The sequence below is a fragment of the Podarcis melisellensis genome (genome assembly GCF_964234715.1).
Source record: "Podarcis melisellensis genome assembly, chromosome: 1".
NCBI classification, from domain to species: domain Eukaryota; kingdom Metazoa; phylum Chordata; class Lepidosauria; order Squamata; family Lacertidae; genus Podarcis; species Podarcis melisellensis.
In genome coordinates, this window is record NC_138528.1 from 87,095,451 (window position 1) to 87,117,010 (window position 21,560).

Below are 21,560 nucleotides of genomic sequence, written 5' to 3' on the forward strand. Positions count from 1 at the left end.
GGCATGATCTTTGGCCTAACACACTTCTTTCTTAGTTTCCTATGAATGGAGGAGAGAAGGTTAGAAGCATTTACTTTGAATTAGTATGAAATCATAGTTTTTAATTGCTTCCAAATACAGCAAACTATGGTTTGCCCAAACTGGTTTGTCCCCAACCCAGGCTCAATCAAACTGTAGCTTCAGATCCTGATTTGTGGGCAAACCATGCTTCAAGCAAATTGTAATTTGCTGCATTCAGACACAGTGGTCAGCTATGGTTTCTTCTAACCATGGTTTGCCTATAGACTAGGATCACCAGCTACAGTTTAAGAAAAAAACTGGATATCAAAACTAGTTTCAAACTATAACTGTAGTTTGTTGTTTTCTGACGTAAAGACCACCTATGACTTGCGGCTAACTCAAAGCGAGGGCTTTAAAGCTCCTCTCCTATGCAGAGGAAGGTAAGGAAGGAGTGTGCAAGACTGAGGCTTATGCCTACTTATCTTCATAATTGTTTTAATCCTGCCATCCGCTCATGTTTGCTGTATACCTCCTGAACATTCACACTGAGGTTTTTAGTGATAGCATTGTACTGTTTCTTTGTGGGTGAGGATAGATCACAGCTAATCTCTAATATTTGAAAGAAATATTCTTGTCTCCCTCTCAAGTAAGTTAGACAAATCTGGACAACCTCTTTCCCTCCACTTTCACACATGCTTCTGAATCCATGCCTTTGAGGTTCATGGTTCTTTAGAAGATCCATATTATGAGAAGTTCATGAAGCTCTTCAGCTTTTTCGTCTACCTCTTTTGTTGTATGAATTAAATTAATCGTTTCTCTGTTGTTTCTCTGACATGCCCTTTTTAAACAACAACAACAGCAGCAGCAGCAGCAGCAAACCCGAATGAATATGTCCAATGCGGTGGCAGAGATAAAGAGAAACTATACTGGGGATTTCTCAACAGAGCTCCTATTGAGTTGCAGCGGCAAAAGCTCTCCATTGTGTCTTGCTCCATTCCATCCGGCAATGACAGCTCTTGTCCACTTGCATGTAATATATTCAGCATCTGTCGCCACCCTTCGAACCCAGAACTGAGCAAACAAGGCTTCATGTCCAAGCTTGGTAATCGAGCCCTTTCCCAGTGTTGTCAAAAATAAAACCTGCTGATCTTTAAATCAGATCTCTGTTATCCGAGAGCACAAAATATTTATGGAGAGTAGAAGTGAGGGAATCTGTAACTGGGCCTGCAGGAAGAAGGCAGGAAATGGAGAGATGCTGGATTTGCAACATGCTTCTTTAGGGTTCTTAGCAAGAATTGTAAATGTTGAAAACACTGATTTGGAAGGGTGTGCATGTGTGTGTCCAGCCTTTCACAAAATCCATTCAACTTATTGCAGGAAGGAGCTCTGGTGATCATCAAAGGGATGTGTGGGGTGAAGATGGTTTGCCTGGCCTGGGTCCCTGGCAATCCTCATAAGGATGTGGCAGGGCCAAGCATCTTTGTACTGGTGCATTCTTTTGAGAATCACTGGGGAAATGGGAAGGGGACGGCCCCCTTCTTAAAAGTATTGGGAGGGCCCTGGCCCCCATGACCCTCCATTGTTGGTGCCCCTATAAGTTACTATGTTATGTACTTTTGTGTTTTTATATTGTAAACTGCCCTCACATAGCAGATCACATTAGGATGCAGCTATAGCTAAATGTTTAATGTGTGCCTGTAAGGATGAAGAACGCAGTGACACTTTGCTTTAATTGCTGGCAAACACAATGTGTGTCAATAAAAATACACTCGTTTCATGAAAGAAATGAAGTTGTAGTTCACAGGCATGTGTTTGAGATGCTTGTTTGTGTAATGCTTGTTTAAGGTGGGAGATGTGTACCAAAGTGAAAAATTGTAACAATGGAAATAAATCATCATCATCATCAACGATAATAATATTTATACCCTGCCCATGTGGCTGGGTTGCCCCAGACACTCTGGGTGGCTACCAACACATATAAAAACATATTTTTCAGGTGACACTAGGTAAGCTTGAATCCTTCTCTCTGTCTCTTTATGAATTAGGTCCTGAACACAATGTTGCTACACCTCCGGGTAGAGGGTGGTCTATAAATTCAAATAATAATAATAATAATAATAATAATAATGCTGATTGGGGAACTGTGCTTTTTGGATACTCCCCCCCCAACCAGGAGTATACTTGGCAGCTGGTAATCAAGATTATTCTCCAGAAGAGGACCTGCATGTTGAGCATGTGAGAAAACTGAATAGGAAGCACCAGAAACCACTCTGTAATCCTCTTCTGTCAATTCCCTCCAAAGTTAAAAACTATAATTAGATGCAACGTGAACAGCCCTAGTAACTGAGGCTTCCCTGAGAGACTGACATTGGTTCAGGGAAATGTCAATGCCTAATTTAGAAAACCAATTTGACACAAGATCACAGGCTTAAAACAGCCTTTTTCTTGTTTGCTTACCGCCTTTACCATTCTTATGGCCCGTGTTGGAAAAATAAGGCATTTTCTCCAGTAATCAGTAACAAGCCAATTTTAGTGGTCACTGGAAAAAAGGAGAAACTTACCAGGGTTCCTAATAAGACAGAAAACTGATAAGGATTCTGGAACTGAAATTCTTCTTACCAAGAAACTTCACTTAAGTCGAAACTTCCATTAACATTCTAAATCTGGTATTCAGTATTCATTAAGAAACAGAAGAGACCTCTGGTTATTTCATGTGTGCATTACTGCATGTCTACCAGTCTCAATCCTCCCACTTCCCAATGAAAGTGCTTGCAAAATTGCTCTTTTTAAAGGAAGTTTTTCAGATAAAGAAGTGAAGAAGTGGGTGCCTCCCACTGGCTTAGCTCCTCCACCCACTGCCAGTATGCTCCTTGTAACACATTGCCCAGTCAGAATGTGGCCCTCGATAGAAAACATTTTCCTACTTTTGTAAACCTGTGGCTGTAGGTAATCACAATGTTCTGTCTTCTTGGCACTTAAATATTGAAACATGGTTTTCTCTCCTTTCCCTGTTTACAGCTTGTTGTTTCTATCTCCTTCAAAAAGTTTAATATTTTTACATGGTTTTTGCTTCTGAATTTTTCCAGAATTTTTCAGCACTTAGTTGGGAAATTCAGGTTATAGAACACTTGACTGTTGATAGCGAGTAGCTCCTGCTTCCACAGTGTAGAAACAACGATGCATTTTAATTAGAACAAATTATTTGAGTCGTATCAATCTGTGAATGCCTGATCAGATTTCATTTTTACCTGATCATGTACTGTTGATCATTCCCAATTTGAAACTGGATTTATATTGAGTAGGTTTAGAAGAATAGTGACCACGTGGCTTAACTTCAGCTCTAGTACATGAGATGTTAGCTGTACTTGGACGACTGAGAAAGCACACAATCTGCTTTAATAAAAAGACCCTTAAGCCTAATAGTTTCTTCTTTGTGCAGCTGCATATTTGCTCATTCAACATTAGCCATCCTTTAATGTGATGTGTGAGCCCAGGCCATTATATGTTTGAGCAACAGGGACTTCCAGAGAGACATGATCATTATACGGTTGGGCATCTGAATTGGTGGGGAAATTGCACCTTTTCAAAATAAATAGCTGGACTGTATCATTTACTAAGTGGCGGCAGGCTGCAATGCAAGAAGATGCATTATCCTTTTGCTCCGGTGTGGCTTTGAGTGGGATTCACCTGTCAAGTTCAGTCAGCACAAGGCATGAGAGCTCCCACTTGCACAGCAGGTCTTTCCCCCTCCTCTTCATGCCCCCTGAAATTGGGTTGGGGGGGATCAGAAAACCCCCACCCCCCAAATAGTGGGATGGACGAGGGGGGTGTTATTTCAACTGGCAAGTTGCAATGTTTTTGCACCAATGGGGCATTCGCCATAGTACAATGTTGAATCTCACCGTCTGTCTCCTGGGATGGAGGCAACTGCAGCCCTAGACATTGTGGTGGTCACCCTCCGAAGGAATCCCTGTATTTTGTAGGTAAAGGAAGGGCAAGGTAGGGGGATGAAACGAAGGGACTAATTGCCTGTCTGACCTAATGTTCTTTCCATGCCACTTTACGAGCTACCTTGATGCTGTGGCATGACCTAAAGGCCATTTGAAGCTTTTCTCCAACTGTCAGATAAAATTTGCTTTACCAGAAAACTACACAAGACGGTTTGAGGCCTTTATGAAGGTGAAAGGTGCACTGTTGGACAGGGTTGGCTTCATATCTTATGACAGAGCCCTCTGCTTGTTCTGAAACAGCGCAGAAAAAGACGGCAGCTATTCCTATCTAAAACACACACCTGCTGGTTCAAAAGCTGTGAAAGATACTTTTTGAAAATGTAGTTCAGAAGAGATTTGTCATGCTCAGATTGATTTCCTCCCTGTATTTTTTTCTCTTCGAAAAACTAGGGCAGGGTTACAAATCACAATGAGGCTGTGTTCAGATAGCACTTTATTCCATCTTCCCAATGTTGTCTTTCCTGATATTTTTCATGCTTTATGTCATCTTTCACACAACATAAAAGCCACTTCCAGAAATCTAGTGGATGTTTACTGCTCATTTCCGTGATAATTGCTTTCAGAAATAATTTGCTTGCAGTTCTGTTAACCAGGAAAATTTGTGGGAGTTTTGCACTGTAATTTCCCCACTGTTTTCTTGGACCATGCATGTGACCAAGTTGGGTAGTATTCTTGCCTACAATTCTTTTCCATCATGGGGATGAGTTGGGGAACAGAAACACACATGCCCATAAAGGGTGGCAACATGTCCCATGGTGTCACACCGCAGGTGTGAAAGAAATTTGGTGCTACATGGCTATGCACTGATGAAAAAGCCACAGTCCCACAGCACAACAGGCAATGTAATGTACAAGGAACATTAGAAACTGGAACAAACAAAAGTGCTAACATCATAACCAGGGAGACGCATGCAATAATCTCCATGTCTGAGTGCACCCTGAGTCTTGTGGCATCTTTCAAAAGGCCAGTTGATCCTCTCCTTTCTGTGGGTTTAGTCTTTGTGACAAAGGAAGCTGTTCTGAAAGTCCCACCACTGGGTAGGTAGATAGTTGCTGCAAAAGCTTATGCCACAACAAATCCATTAGTCTTTAGTGTTACTGTCCACAAGATGCTCGTTGCAACATCCTAAGATAATCATCTGAGGCCCTACCAGGAAAAAAGGCGGGGTATAAATAAATATGACGACGACAACAACAACAACAACAACAACAACAACATACTTTGAGCTTGGGGCCTTGATGTTTCTGTGGTGATCTCAATTCTAGAAAATTATTGTTTGCTCAAAATACAGCTAACAAGCACTCCTTTGTAAGATAAGACAAGCAAAATATTTATACCATCAATATGGTTAGAAATGGCTGCCATCCCCGCATTGTATCTTTGTAACAGAAAATATTCTCAGACGATACAGTGGTTTATTATTTTGAGTCAGGAAAATAAATTAAAATAAAGCTTCAGTCTAGCTTCTTAGCCTTTTAAGGGTGAAATTATTCAAGGTGTGTGCTCATATTAAGTATTTCTTCACTTGAAGAATTCTGTGCCACATTTTCTTAAGGATTTTTTTTATCCCAGAAGTAGATGCAGTAGGCCAGAAGATCCTGTTACTCCAGTCCACAAACCCTCTAACTGCATCTGTGATATGGGGGCAATTGCAGGCTCTGTGTTGTATTGCTGATCTCTGGGTGTTAAAACTGCCAGCAGTTCTCTGGGTAAATGGAAGGTACCAGGAGGAATGTGGCAGAAGGAAGGAACTGTTGGTTATTCAACAGTTTAAATCAACCAGATCATTGGTTCAGCCTCCCACGTGTTTTCCCCTCCCTTTCCTCCTCCTCCTTCAACCATACAACTAATTATTGCCATTGTGAGCTGATCCTGGCTGCTACATTGACTTCTGCTAGGTACTTTCCATCAACTGTCTTTGGGCAAATCTGCTCCATTTATAGCTGCAAAGAGCCTGAAGTTTCAATCCTAACTAACTTTATCTGGCTTTGCAATGATCCGACAGATTAAGCACGATAGCGTTACGCAGGGGGAGGATGGGGGAGAGCGGAGCGCCAATAGCTGCCTGCGAACGGTCTAATCTGACACCACTTGCACTTACTTCTCCAGGGGATGGATGTCATCCTATGAGCTCACAGTTCATTAGTGGCCAAAACGGACACACATAACTGATGTTGCTCGCGTTCTTTGCCATCTGCTGCTTCAGCAAAAGGTTTTGTACCAAAGCATTTCTCTCGAGGATCTGTCTGGATCTGATTTGGACACACTTGGGTGGGAAGGTCAGTTGAAGTCTTCCACTTCATCTTGGGTTTGGTCCTGTTTCAATTCCCAGGGGTTGGGTGCTGCCTCTTGTCAACAGCCATCACCACCTCCCTGTTTGCTGTGGTGTGAGCACAGCAAACACCCCTTCGCTCCCTCTGAATGGTGATTTCTCCTGATGCTGGAGCCAAATATCTGCTACATCATCTGCCTCTCCAAGAGGAGCCCCTTGCAGAGATTTTGAATTCTGCCTGAATTTTTTTAGGAGTACCTCCTGCATAGTAAGCCCTTCCACGTGCAAAATATGGCAATGGCCTGAAGTGGGATGGTTTGTAATATAAGGCAGCCCTCCCCAATCTGATGCCCTCTAGATGTTATGTGATTCCAATTCTGACTACCCCTGACCATTGGCCATGCTAGCTGTGGTTAGTGAGAAATAACTTGTAAGGCACCAAATTGGGGGAGGCTGATATATGGCGTTGACCATCATCACAGAGGCACAGGGTTTGGAATAGTACCTTCCAGTTGTTGGAAATCCCTGAGATTAAGAGCCATTTAACTGTGCCCCCTTCCCAATAATTCAAGGCTTTTCAGGGCTTTTGCACATCATGCAATCCTATAAGCAGCACTTTGTACATTCTGATCTGCACACTCTTACAGTGGACTCTCCTTTTAAGAACCTGGTAACATATAAAGCCTGAATTCTGTCTCTTAGAAAGTCAACAGTTGCAAGAAGTGGTATAGCCTGTGTGGTTTTCAGACAGCATTCAAAATTCACCAGGTGCATTTTGCACCTGGCTATCAGCCACTTTGTAACCAAGTGAAGATGCCCAGGTGCCAGGATGATGCCTGACTTCTCCATCATCTGGAGGTACATGCCTAAGGATCCTTGGATCTTGACTGTTTCCCCACACTAGCAACACAACCTGAAGAATTCTATCCATTATATTGTATCTGCATAAAGAGAATGAATACAAGGAACCAAAATGTTGTATTGAAAAATAAGTATTTCAAGCCACCTGGCCCAAAAATGGCAACTAGGCATTCTTTTTTGGTAACCTTAACTCTGGTATAAGGAGCCATTTGGTGCCTAGCTTATATATTGGAGTTTCTAACACTGTTTTCGAATATGACTAATGTATTTATTTCAGATTTATCCCACCCTTCCTCCAAGAAGTTCAGGACACCTTACTCACCTTATTTACTCAAGTCTAATGCCCACCATTTTTGGGGGACAAAATTACATTGTGAAAATTAAGGTGCACATTAGATTTGATGGCACATTTACATCCCCCAGCAAATACTTTTTTTGGTTTCAAGGTTCTGAAAATTGAGGTGCGCATTAGATTCGATGGCGTATTAGACTCAAGTAAATATGGTAGTTCTCCCAACCCTCTTTTTATCCTCTGTCTCATCCTCCACTGCCTGTTTCAACAACCCTGCAAGGTAGGTAAGAGAGCAAGGTCATCTGTTTAGCTTCATGGCTGAGTTGGAATTTGAATCCAAATCACCGTGGTCCTAGTTGTTTTGGAGTGTAGAGAAGTTACACTCAGTATTTGGTTAAAGCTGGCTGAACCCAGCCCTGAAGTTTTGTAAATAATAGTTTCTTGGGACAGGAGGTTGGTAACTATTGTGAATTTGCAGCAGGCAGAGAAATTTAACTCTTTCCTCTTTTTCTGCACTTGTTCCTCAGAAAATGCTATTTTGCATTAGGAGGAAGTTTCCCATGGGAATGCCAAAGAGCACGATTTGCAGAAATGATTTTAGTTAGGACCATGGCAGGGGAGGAAAAGGTTAATTTCCTTTCCCCCCACTTGCTGTGAGTCCAATTTTCTTTTTTTTTTAAAAAAACCCATCCATTTTTTAAAATAGAAAGATCAATTTCATATTTTATCTCATTTGGCCCTCTGAGTTGAACCATTGCAAACTCAAAGCTGAACTATTAAAAATACATAGTAATTAATTAATCAGGCTTCTTGGGAACTATAGCTTCACATAAATTTTGAGCTCATACACATGTGCCCTAGACAGACCTTCAGCAGACAGTTCCATGCCTGTTTTTATGGCCGAATTTTCTACATTAGTTGCTTGTCCTGTGTCACCTTTGAGCTTTTGTAACATTCTGAGTTCTTATCTTTGTTAAATGACCCTTTCCCCAGTTTAGAATTGATCATTTTACCTGTTAGTCAGCCTATGCTTTTTCAAATGGCTCTTTGTATTAGCTATTCCCTTGTTCTAATTGAGGATGGTAGCTGGGAGCCAAAGAAGTGTGCAACTCCTTCTGTGTTCTCAAAGAAGACTCTACATTAGGGTTTTCCAAACTGCTGCCTAGAAGGACTATGGCGCAAAGCTTAAAAATACTTAAAAAACACATTCTATTTCCTTTCAGCTTTGCCATTTACTCTTACACTTTCTGTATTTAGTGTGAAACTATAAATATGACCACCTCAATATTTTGAAAGAGCTACCAGAATTTGCTCTTGGAGTTTGATTTTACTGTCTCTCACTGCGATAGCTATTGGAACATGGAGCTCTCTAGACCCCTTATCCAGAGTTGTAAATTTCCTAGAAAGGATTGAAATTTTTGATTTGGCTTTTCAAATGCATTCTGGAATAAGAGGTGAAGACACACACACTTAACTATCCCAATTCTTCCCTGCTCCCTCTTTGCAAACTGTAAATTTTGCCAAGTATTGCTGTATTGCTATGAGAAAATTGATTTGAGGGCTCTTTAAATATGTGCGGATAAACCTTAATCTTCTCAGCCTAATCAGGGGATGTGTGGAGCAAATGAAAATTGACTTGGCAGATTTATCCTGCATAGTGCTGAGTTCACCTGCCTGGCTGTTTGCAACCTTGGTAAAGGTTGCAAGCAATTGTGATGGATAGAAGTGATATGTGATTGTGTGTGTGTGTGTGTGTGAGAGAGAGAGAGAGAGAGAGAGAGAGAGAGCACACAGCATGAATTGTTACCCTCCAATGGGTAGCAGGATATTAAAAAAGGAGTAGCAGACAATTGTGTACCTTTGATTTCTTATGCATGGTATGCATGCAAAGTGCAACTTTGAAAATGCTGTCTCAGGAATAGTCTTCAAAATGTGCAGTTTGCATTCTGTTTATTATTTATTAGACTGCTTTTTAAAGCCAATTTGCTTCTCAAAGTGGTTTACAAACATGTGCAAATACAAATCCATAAAATCTAACAGCAAAACCAGCTAAAACAGTTGAAACAACAAATTCCAACAAGTTAGCATACCAACAAAATAACCCATTTAGCTTGGAATAATGGCATCTGATAGCTTAGATTAGCCCCCAAAGGGCACTATGAAGAAAGAAAAAAAAGGGGTCTGTAAGGCCTTGAGCAGGAGAACTTCCTCCCCCAACCCCAAAGGCCTAGGTGGATTTATAACAGGCGTGGTGGAAACACAAGTTGGTGGCCAAGTGCGTATCAAATTCCCTGCTAACATAGCCTTCTGTGTTTCCAGACTGGTTGAGTTCGGAGAGCTCCAATTTCTGCAGAGGATGTTGCTTAGCTAGCCACCCACTCAGTGATTAAATACTGGTCTTCAGTGATGTTTTTGCACACTTGGACAGAATGATACTCTGAAACCTGAGTGCTTTGTGATGCATGTTGCAATGCTGCAGAGAATCAGCTATCTATATGCGTGTGCATGTATGACTAAACTCAAAACGACAGAGTGAAATGAACGGGAATCTTGGATCTCTTTCTAAACTCAGTGCTTGTATACTAGGGATTCTTACAGTTTGAAGTAGGTATCTCTCAGCAGGGCCTAAATAGTTGATATGTGGGTTGTGTCTTGAGCTCTGTCATGCCAACAAACAAGGAGGTAGCCACCATCTTCTGTATTTGTTATCAGTGTTGGGTGAATGAGGAGGTTCTTTTTATACTGATACTCCATTTTCCCCTCCAGGAATGCTTCACACACACACAGATAGTTTCTAAACAGCAGGAATACTAATGTACCCTAAGGAGAATGGCTGCACTCAGATGATACTCTGAAGTCTGAGCCGTAGTGCGGAGGACTGGCAATGTAATTGGAAGAGATTAGAAACTTCTGTGTTTGGTTAACAGGAAGCCATAGTTTGTTGGTACTTCTGAAAGTTGCAAACTATAGTTTCCCCTGCAAACCAGGAAGCCTTGATGGATCAGTTGAACGTATCCATGTAGCTTTAAATGACTACTAGTCATGATGGCAATAAACTACCTCCAGGATCACAAGCAGCATGCCTCTGAATAGCCAATTGCTGTAGAGCAGCAAGAGAGGACTGTTGTCAGTATGTACAGCTTATGGGCCTTCCACAGGCATCTGGTTGGCAAGCTGTTGGAAACAGAATACCAGGCTAGAGGGGCCTTGTGTGTGATATTGCCGGATTCTTCAAACTTTCTTCTCTCCATAGGTCAGTTCCAAATATTATGTGTCATACATTATGTGTCACTGGATAAGTGTCATTGGGTTTGCTGCTTCCTAAGTAGCCATTGCCCATACCAGTTCCCTCATGAGTGGAACTTCATGATTTCATGCATGAGCTGCATCAGCTGGTAACATTTTTAGGTGGTCATGTAAAATATTTTACATGCACATCTGAAACAGCTTCAGCTGCCACAAATCATGCTTAGGGCTATCTACATACATTACTGTTCGTGTCCTTTGCTGCTCCCCCCCCCCTCAGTCACTCAAGCTGAACAGCCTTGGGTTAGCTGTGTGGGCAACTCCACTTTCAGCGACCCACTTGAATCAAGAGTGTTAAAAGGGAAGGGCTGATAAATAAAGTGTCTTGATTAAGATTTACTCCGCCTGGAATGGTGGGTGAACTTGATTGTTAAAAAGGACTCTTGGTACTAAGAGAGGCCTGGCTGGTTGCCATGGTTATTCCAAGCCTTCCTGGTAGCAGAATGATAAAAACAGGACTCTCTCCCAAGCTAGTTCCAGTTCTGGCCGAAACTCTTAATATATATATATATATATATATATATATATATATATATATATATATGCAGGTTTTGGTGTCCTCGGGTGTCTTCCCGTGTAAAAGTTGGGGTGTCTAGGCGACGTTTCGACGAGGTCTCACTCGTCATCTTCAGGCTGGTGCTTTCGGCTTCTTGTTACTGGAACAGAGCAGGATCTCAGTGTTTGAGTTCCTATAAATACTGTTGAGGGGGTGTGGTGTATAGCCTCCAATGTTCTGGGCAGAGAGGAAGTTCCCAGGCTAGTGTGCCTTTTCTTCTTTTGTTCCTTAATTACTTGAGGGATATCTTGAGTGATTTCTTGAGTGATATCCTGAGTACCACTTAGGTGGGTCATTAGGTGTGGATTAGTTGCTAAAGTCTTTGTGTCTTGACCTCTTGAACTTTGTGAAGAGTTTTTCTGAGAAGATGGCTGTACTGCACTTAGTTGTGCTCTGGCTTGGCTTCGTGTATAGGGGCGAGCTGTGGTTTTGTGGCCTGTGTCAGACAGATCAGTGTAGGGATTGCAGGGGGGTGCAGCATCCGGAGGTGCCACCATGGTTTGGCTACTGGATGGTGTCTGTAATTTATCTGTGGAGAGGGTCTGGGTTTGGGTCTGGTGTGGTTGATTGGTGATGGCGTTCTGTGTGCCTCTGGATCTGGTGTCAGTTTTTGTGGGGAGGGCTAATTTCCAGATGTCTGGCAAGCGGGATGTGTCGTCACGCTTGTTCATGTTGTGAGGGTGTTTCTCTATCTCGATGCCTTCCATGATTATTCTCTTGTGGTGATGTTCCATGTTAAAGAGCAATTTGGAATCTGCAAAATTAATTTCGTGTCCTGTTTCTTTCATGTGTTGGAAAAGAGAGGAAGTTTTTTCTTCTTTTTTGACGGCATTCTTGTGTTCTGCGATACGTGCATTTATTCGTCTGTTTGTTTGTCCAATGTACGTGGCTGGGCAGACTTTGCAGGGTATTTCATAGACCCCTTGGTTTTCCAACTGGATTTTATCCTTGGGGTTTCTGAGGATATTGGCTATTTTTTGGTTGGTGCAAAAGGCTGTTTTGATATTGTGTTTATGGAGGATTTTGCTAATTTTATCTGTAGTGCCCTTGATATAAGGAAGGAGGGCCATGCCATTGTTTTCTTCTGTGTCTTGGTTTTTGGGGGGTGTTTCTTTTTGGATTAGCTTCGTAACCCTGTTTTGCTGGTATCCATTGGCAATTAACACATTTGAGAGATTCTGTAACTCAGTTGTCAAGTGGTCTTTGTCAGCCAGGCGTTTGGTTCTGGAGATGAGAGTCTTGGCTACGGAGTTTATTTGTGCAGGGTGGTGGTGTGATTGTGCATGTAAGTAGCGGTTGGTGTGTGTTTTTTTCCGGTAGATAGTGTGTCCTAGGGAGCCATCAGGTTTTTTGTAGATTAGGACGTCAAGGAAGGGAAGTTGGTTGTTGGCTTCTATTTCCATAGTGAATTGTATTTTGGGGTGTAGGCTGTTGAGATGTGTGAGGAAGCTATCCAGTTTTTCCTTCCCGTGTGGCCAAATTACAAAGGTGTCGTCAACATATCTGAGCCAAAGTTTGGGTTTGTGTTCTGACTTGTCTAAAGCATTGGTTTCAAAGTGTTCCATGTACAGGTTTGCGATGACCGGTGAGAGGGGTGATCCCATAGGTGCTCCTTCTATCTGTTTGTATCTTTGTCCATTGTGGATGAAGTACGTGTTGGTTAGGCAGTGGTTGGTCAGGTCCAAGATGTATTCGGGGGGATTGTATTTGTTTTGAATGGCTGTCAAGGCTTCATTAATGGGCACTTGTGTGAAGAGAGATACAACATCGAAGCTCACAAGTAGGTCATTAGGATGTAGGTTTTGCTTCTTTATTGTTTCTATGAACTGGAAGGAGTTTGGAACGTGTGAAGAGATGGATTCTGCATAGGGCTGAAGTTGCTTGGCGAGAAATTTAGCGAGATTTTGTAGAGGTGAGCCTATGGAGCTGACTATTGGTCTGAGTGGTGTTCCTTCTTTGTGTATCTTGGGGAGGCCGTAGAGTTTGGGGCATCTGGATGATTTTTCTCTGGGGATGATTTTCTCTGGGGATGATATCAAGGGCACTACAGATAAAATTAGCAAAATCCTCCATAAACACAATATCAAAACAGCCTTTTGCACCAACCAAAAAATAGCCAATATCCTCAGAAACCCCAAGGATAAAATCCAGTTGGAAAACCAAGGGGTCTATGAAATACCCTGCAAAGTCTGCCCAGCCACGTACATTGGACAAACAAACAGACGAATAAATGCACGTATCGCAGAACACAAGAATGCCGTCAAAAAAGAAGAAAAAACTTCCTCTCTTTTCCAACACATGAAAGAAACAGGACACGAAATTAATTTTGCAGATTCCAAATTGCTCTTTAACATGGAACATCACCACAAGAGAATAATCATGGAAGCCATCGAGATAGAGAAACACCCTCACAACATGAACAAGCGTGACGACACATCCCGCTTGCCAGACATCTGGAAATTAGCCCTCCCCACAAAAACTGACACCAGATCCAGAGGCACACAGAACGCCATCACCAATCAACCACACCAGACCCAAACCCAGACCCTCTCCACAGATAAATTACAGACACCATCCAGTAGCCAAACCATGGTGGCACCTCCGGATGCTGCACCCCCCTGCAATCCCTACACTGATCTGTCTGACACAGGCCACAAAACCACAGCTCGCCCCTATACACGAAGCCAAGCCAGAGCACAACTAAGTGCAGTACAGCCATCTTCTCAGAAAAACTCTTCACAAAGTTCAAGAGGTCAAGACACAAAGACTTTAGCAACTAATCCACACCTAATGACCCACCTAAGTGGTACTCAGGATATCACTCAAGAAATCACTCAAGATATCCCTCAAGTAATTAAGGAACAAAAGAAGAAAAGGCACACTAGCCTGGGAACTTCCTCTCTGCCCAGAACATTGGAGGCTATACACCACACCCCCTCAACAGTATTTATAGGAACTCAAACACTGAGATCCTGCTCTGTTCCAGTAACAAGAAGCCGAAAGCACCAGCCTGAAGATGACGAGTGAGACCTCGTCGAAACGTCGCCTAGACACCCCAACTTTTACACGGGAAGACACCCGAGGACACCAAAACCTGCATTCCTGTACCCGTGAAAATCTACGAAAGCATATATATATATATATATATATATATATATATATATATATATATATCTCTGAAGATAACATTTATGCCTCCAGCATATGAATTTTCCTCTTTCACAAAATAGTTTATTTGTGAGAGGAGGTTAACTGAAGTTTCTCTTGGGGGACCTGCACAGTGGTTTATTTTGTCTGTTCAGCAGATTTTTCAGTACCACTCTTCTCCAGCCAAGGGCTGGACAAATAAGTTTTGCATGAGAAATATAGTCTGTGAGTCATCCGAACCCCCTTCAATTTCTATGTTGCATTTCCAAAGAGTTGGTAAACTGGTCTGCAGTGCAAAATTAAGTAGAGGAAGTGCAACTCTATAGTTTTGTATTTAGTACCACTTTATTAGCTGAAATTTTCTAACTATTAAACATTGACTTTGTGATGCAGGAGAGAAAACCACAGAGAAAACTACTGCTGTTAGGAAGCTGCCTTATATCAACACTGACCACTGGTGGCCATTTATGCATCACCAAAAAAGGAGGGTGCTTGTTTGAATATAATTTGCATATGCTTATATGCAAATTTAGAAAACGTTCCTATAATTGATATAGAAATGCAATACATTTCATCATAATGAGAGGGACTGCTTGTGTGACAGCTCAGCTTGCTGTTCAGTGCTGTTGAGGGGCAAAGGCAAGGTTTCTGCTGTCCAAGGTCCAATCTCCCTTCTAATGGTTCATTTTCCTTTAAAGCCCTTCAGACTGGAGGACTATTCACAGTAAAGACATGCAGTCACTCTATTCATACAGTACTGTCTTCTGCAATGGGCAGTGGCCATCCAAATTCTCCAAGCAGAGGGGTTTTCCTGCAGTGTTTCCTGAGATCTTTAAAAGCGGCATTCCCAGTGTTTGAACCTGCCCCCTGTTCTCTGCCATTCAGTAAAGCTGAAACAGCGACCCCTCTCCTCTCGAATTGTCTTTTATTGATTGCAAATGTTCAAATTTTGTAACTTCAATACCCTTCTCTGTTCTCTTTTTCTGTGCATGTGCAGGTCCTTCAGAAACTTGGCAAAGCTGATGAAACAAAAGACGAACAATTTGAACAATGTGTACATAACTTCAACAAGCAACTGGTAAGCAACTTTAAATATACAAACAGTCAGTCTTGACCATTCCTTAACCTTTGATGAGTGTATCCTTGAAAGGGTTTCACATACTATGGGCAGACTCATAGCTGGAACTGAGGCTGGGTGAGAATGATACCAGTAGGAGGAAGACATATTAACATAACTTCAAATTTCACCATATTCTTACATTATACTTTTAAGCCAGTACTACTAATCTTTTTAATGAAATGGGACCCCATCTTACAGCCTCCATATTTAACCATGAAGGGAAATATGTGGAATTTCATCCAGGCTGGCAAAGGAGAGATGGTGTGATCTGTTTTTTCTTCACCAACTAACTTGGCTTCCGTGCTAACAATTGGTGGAAGAAAGGGGCCTTCCTCCATGAACAGCATGGAAATGCAACAGACTGGCTATTGGCCAAGATGCAACAGACTCTTCAGTCCCTCCTTCACCATGAAGCTGTTAGCAATCTCCTTCAGTGGGGTTGCACAAGCACTTCTGAGCTGGCTTTGCACAATGGCAGAGAGCACAAATAGCAAAGAAACAACAGTAAACAGATCCTTGTGGCTTTGTCTGAGGTGGTTTGGCCACTGTGAGGAAAAAGCTGCTGTACTAGATGGACCTTTGGTCAAATCCATTGGGATTTTTTTGTTTTTTGTTTGTTATGCGTGTGCAGTATGCAAATGTAAAATGTAAAAATGCCCTGAAAATGATTAAAAAACCCCCAAAGCTAAAGCTAAAACCAGCCTCTTTCAGAACCTATAAGTTCATGTAGAAAGGCAGCTTGGAAATTTTGAGCGAAACAATTTGTGTGCATGTGCTGAGGAAGGCTTCAGCAACGGCCTCCCTTGACTCAAAATAGCAGCCTCCCAAGGCTATCCTGTATTGTCTAACTCATTGAGGATATGATATGATGATGATTTAAACGTTGGGGCTTTATTCAGTGCATTTGCCTGGAATGTTTAATTTGCCTCACAATGTCCTGAAATGGCAGGCAACCGTGGGAGGGGGGTTGACCTTGTTGTTTGCAAGGCTTTTTCAAGTAGACGAAGACTTCAGTACTAAAGTGCCACATGCTGTGTGAATATGCAGCTACTGTGGTTATTATAAACCTTATGAACAAATGTTGACAAAGCAGCAGGGACGTTGCAGTGCAGACAAGTAATGTGAATCTGGCAGGTGCCTGCTGTTATATATCCCAGACTTGTTTCATACAGTACTTGCAATAGTATTTATTAAAAAAAAATCCTGCTTTTCAGTATTTAGGTCTCAAAACAGCATACAATGACAAAAATATACAAAATTTTAAAATCAGCATTAAACCCAAAAAATGTAAATCCTCAGAAATTAAAAAAAATCAGAAGTGTAAATGCATATAATCACAATCAAAAGGGGTGAGGGATTGTTGGCTTTGCAGGCAAGGGGTGGCATAACTGGACTCTTGAGCCCCACGGGGTGCCACAGAAAGAATGAAGTTGGTCAAGGGAGCCACAGACCCAAAAAGATTGAAAACCTCTGGACTAAGTTATTCAGGGCTTTGTACACTAGTACTAGAATTTGGCTTGTGGCAAATAGGAAGCCACTGCAGGTATTTTAACACACATATAGTATGTTGGCAGTAGCTTCTTCTCATCATCAGTCTAGCTGCAGCTTCCAGACTAGACCCAAGGGCCCACTTCCATAAAGAGCATGTTTTAGTAATTCAGTCTTGAGGGTAATAATTTTCATGAGCCCTATGGAGACCTTTTGGCAGGGCTGGTCAGATGGGAAGGAAGAATAGTATGTGAGTTGGGAAACCAATTCTGGGGAGGGGCCCAGCAGCTTGCCAGGAGGAAGTTCAGTGACAGTGGATGCCCTGAGTGCCAAGAGAAAGGTTTTTGAACCAGGCTGTGCTCCAATCTCTTGCTAGCAAAATGCTTCCCCCCTAGGTCCGACAGTGAACTCGCACTGTTGACTTTGTCTTACAAGGATGTGATGCTGATTGTGGTGGCATGAGCAGACCCACAAGCATGCCTCCTTGCCCATTCTCACGGTTCAGGATGGGATTTCTGTGAACGATTGTGCCCGCCCTCCTCTTCAGAAGGGTAGCTCAGGGGGCACGTCAAGTCTTGAGACAATGTCTTTGCTTACACCTATCCATGTATCCTAGAGCTTTGCAATAATCTGCTAAGTGCGTACCTTCCAACTTGATATGTGTTTAGGTCATGTAGCAAATTCTGGAATAAAACATTTTGTAATAACCAAGCAGAGAGTCTGAGTATTACGTCCACAAGTGGGAGCCAGGACAGTCATGGAGGTGTTAGCTGGGAGAGGAACTGTATTTATTGCATGATGGGTAGGAAGATGCAAGAATTCTGAAACACGAGCACTTCCATTTTGATCTGCAGCAAATTAGTAAGAAGACCACTATATATATTGTTCTAAACTGACGGTGTGGACAAGGTTTTGAATGAATGGGGAAAAAATGTCAGCTTCCCTCTGGTGCCAAATAGCAGCTTTTCTGTGATTATTTGCATGTTTTAAACATATTTTATGTATGTATATATAGTTTTAGTTCTGTTAGTGTTTGCTTGTTTTTTAATTATTATTTATGTTTTAGTGATTCTTGTTTTTATTTGTAAGCTGCATTGAGTACCATCAGGGGAATAAAAAGCTGGGGTATAAAAAACAAACAACCAAACAGCATGGGCTTTTGTTGATGCTGGTACTGCCCTACATTCCCAACTGTGGTCAGACCACAAGTGGCTACCCAGTCCTTCTTCTCCCTCTCCTTCTCCTCTACATGTAAAAAGGGGCACAATTCCCACTCCACAAATGGATCTTTGTGGATAATCTTTTGCTTGATCGCCCAGGTCTCTGTATTTACTTCTGCTAGTATAAGTATAAAATAGCCCAGTTCATTGTTCATCAAGCCAGTTGCTTACGCTTAGGCTGCTATAAGCAGCAGTCTATTTCCACAACCGTGGAATTATAGTTGGGGCAACTAGAGCACCAAAGAAAGCTGATCCGGTGCAGCTAAAGAGCCTTCTGTATTCAAGCTGGTATCCCAGGAAGGATGGAAATGGCTTCTGGGCTTCCACTGCAAAATGGACCGATTGTTTGCTGTGTTCCTGTGAAGACAGGCAGCTGTCTTTGATTTGCCCTGGGCTGAGAGTCTCTTTTTGTTACAGTCCATGCAGGCACATGGTCTGCTGCGAAAGTGGAAGAGATATAAACTTAGCTGTCTCTCTCATTGCACAGCGCTGTCATCTTTTTCTTTTTCCTGAATGGGGAGGGAAGGGGGGATCTTGTTCTAAATACCTTGTATGTCCATTCAGAGAACGACAAGCGTGCTTCCTTTTTACTCTGCGAATGGCACGAGATCTCCCTCCCTCTTTGCTTAGAGGCTGACTTTGCTACGTGACACACAAGCCGAACATGACTTGTTTTTTGGCAGCGGTACTAACATTCCGGTGGTCTCAGGCCCCTCTGGAGTTTGACGAGCAGCACAACTGGGGATGGTCAGGAGGAGGAGGATTCTTCCTCCTAGGATGATCTGCATTCAGTTACTGTCCTTTGCGCTATTTCCATCAGAATAAGCTGCTGTACAAAATCCTGCAGATAGCTGCATGCTTCCTCTTGCCACTAGAACCCCCACCCCAAAGCAAAAGGTGTATAAATACATTTTATTAAGACCCAGCTGAAATGTCACAGAGTAGTGAGCAAGCTTCTGAGCCTCCCAGAACTTGTCTTCAGAGAAATTATTTTCAGTAAAATGGTAAAAATGGGGGCACGGGAGGAGAAAAGATGTTTCAGAGCAGGATTTTTTAAAAAGACCCACGGTCAGCAGTGTAAACAGAGTAGACAGAATATAGACTTTAGAAGACTAGATCAAGACTAGGTGCAGAGAAGATTTGTGAGAAGGTTGTGCCAAGGGCTACAGGGAAAAAGAAGCAAGAACTGTTTTTCAGAAAACATAATAAAGGTAAAGGTAAAGGTAAAGGTAAAGGGACCCCTGACCATTAGGTCCAGTTGTGACCGACTCTGGGGTTGCAGCACTTATTTCGCTTTATTGGCTGAGGGAGCCGGCATACAGCTTCCGGGTCATGTGGGCAGCATGACTAAGCCGCTTCTGGTGAACCAGAGCAGCACATGGAAACGCCGTTTACCTTTCCGCCAGAGTGGTACCTATTTATCTACTTGCACTTTGAGGTGCTTTTGAACTGCTAGGTTGGCAGGAGCAGGGACCGAGCAACGGGAGCCCACCCCGTCACGGGGATTCGAACCACCGACCTTCTGATCAGCAAGTCCTAGGCTCTCTGGTTTAACCCACAGCACCACCCGCGTCCCTTAGAAAACATAATAGCCAGTAGCTACCTGTTGCTCTTTTATAAAATTCTTGATTAATGTTCACCTCTTGTATCAGAATTGATGCAATGAAACATGAATAGTTAAGCCAAAAGAGCAGAAAACAAGCTGCTCCAAGTACAATATATTCCCAAACTGAAGTTGACAATCCATGGGCAATATTGGCTTCTCCTTATGCATTGTGGGGCGATCTAGTTTTCTATGCAACTGTGGCACTGACCCACTTGCAATTGCATGCTCAGATGTGATTGGCTCTTGATAGCTTACATAGCATTATAGTGGCAAAACATATCTGCTCTGACAGCCAATTAATACTGTTTGTGTACATGTCTAGAGTTCCTCACATCTATTAGGAACATAGATCGGTATTACTGGTTCACAGTGATATCCCTGTATTGAAGGGAGATGGGGACACTGCATCTTGAGGCTGAGAGAGTGGCTTATAAATTCATTGCTCAAAGGCAAGCTTTGAACCAAGGACCTTCTGCTTCACAGTTCATTTTATTCAGCTATGGCACCAAATTAGCTTTCAGTTCAAAGCTCACCTTGGGCACAAGCTTAGTAGTCACATGAAAGCTGCTACTACCTCAGTCCCATTAGCATTATGGTAAAAGCATGTACCTTAAGGAAAGCTTGCTCTTCAGCCTCCCCAGATGTTGACCTACTGCATTCCTTCAGCTTTGCATGCAAAAGATCCCAGGTTTCATTCTGGGATCCAAGAAAGCTATTTTAAGATATATTCAATGTAAGATACCAGCATCTGATATGAATGGAGCTGAAAGAGATGTGGATTGCCATAACTCAAGTGGTAGAGCATCTGCTTTGAATACAGAAGGTCCCAGGTTTAATCATCAGCATCTCCAGGCAGGGCTGGGAGATGAACCCTTGTCTGAATCTTTGAGAGCCACTTCCAGTCAGTGTAGACCAGGGTTTCCCAAACATGGGTCTCCATCTGTTTCTGGACTACAGTCCCCATCATCCCTGGCTAGCAAGTTTGGGAAACCCTAGTGTAAACAATGCTGAGCTAGAGGGACCAATGGTCTGACTTTGAATAAAGTATTTTTCGCTCTATAAGACGCACCAGACCGTAAGATACACCAAGTTTTTGGGGGAGGAAAACAAGAAAAAAAAATTCTGAATCCCAGAAGCCAGAACAGCAAGAGGGATCGCTGCACAGCGCAGCCTGCATTCGCTCCATATGACACACATACACTTCCCCTTACTTTTTAGGAGGGAAAAAGTGAGTCTTATAGAGCAAAAAATATGGTAGCTTCCTATGTAGCTCATAGGGTGTGTGGTGACCAGAGGCACACTGATTGTAGAATTCCCTTCAACAAACTGGCTTGGTGTCTGCTTTGCTATCTCTTAGGGACCAGACTTGAAACTATTATCTTCTTCAGAAATACCGGTAGTTTTATTGCATAGCCTACTCTTTCCTTTCAAGAGAGCGTGTGTTTTGCATTTGTTAAGTTTGCATTGACTTTTTTAATTCTCACTGCAGACTTCTCGGGGGTGTATATTATTAAGAGTGGCACATAATGTTTATGTATTACAGTGCTTGCAAATGGATGCTTATCAAGAACTGATCCTGGTTTCGTGCATGGCAGCTGCTGATGTGACAAGCAGTTTTCTCATGCCTCTTTCTGTTACACCTGGAGCTGCTCGAAGGCTCTGCTTGTGCAGGGAGGCAACCT

General features: G+C 42.4%; 1 protein-coding gene across 19 annotated transcripts in view; it reads left to right on the plus strand.

Annotated features, from left to right (window-relative positions):
- Positions 1-21,560, plus strand: part of BIN1 (bridging integrator 1) — a 117,520-nt gene that overhangs the window by 32,447 nt on the left and 63,513 nt on the right. For all 19 annotated transcript variants that reach the window (XM_081885675.1, XM_081885687.1, XM_081885688.1 and 16 more), the window contains exon 2: positions 15,442-15,522. In XM_081885675.1, the coding sequence (XP_081741801.1) occupies positions 15,442-15,522 (81 nt within the window). The remainder of the gene's footprint in view (positions 1-15,441; positions 15,523-21,560) is intronic.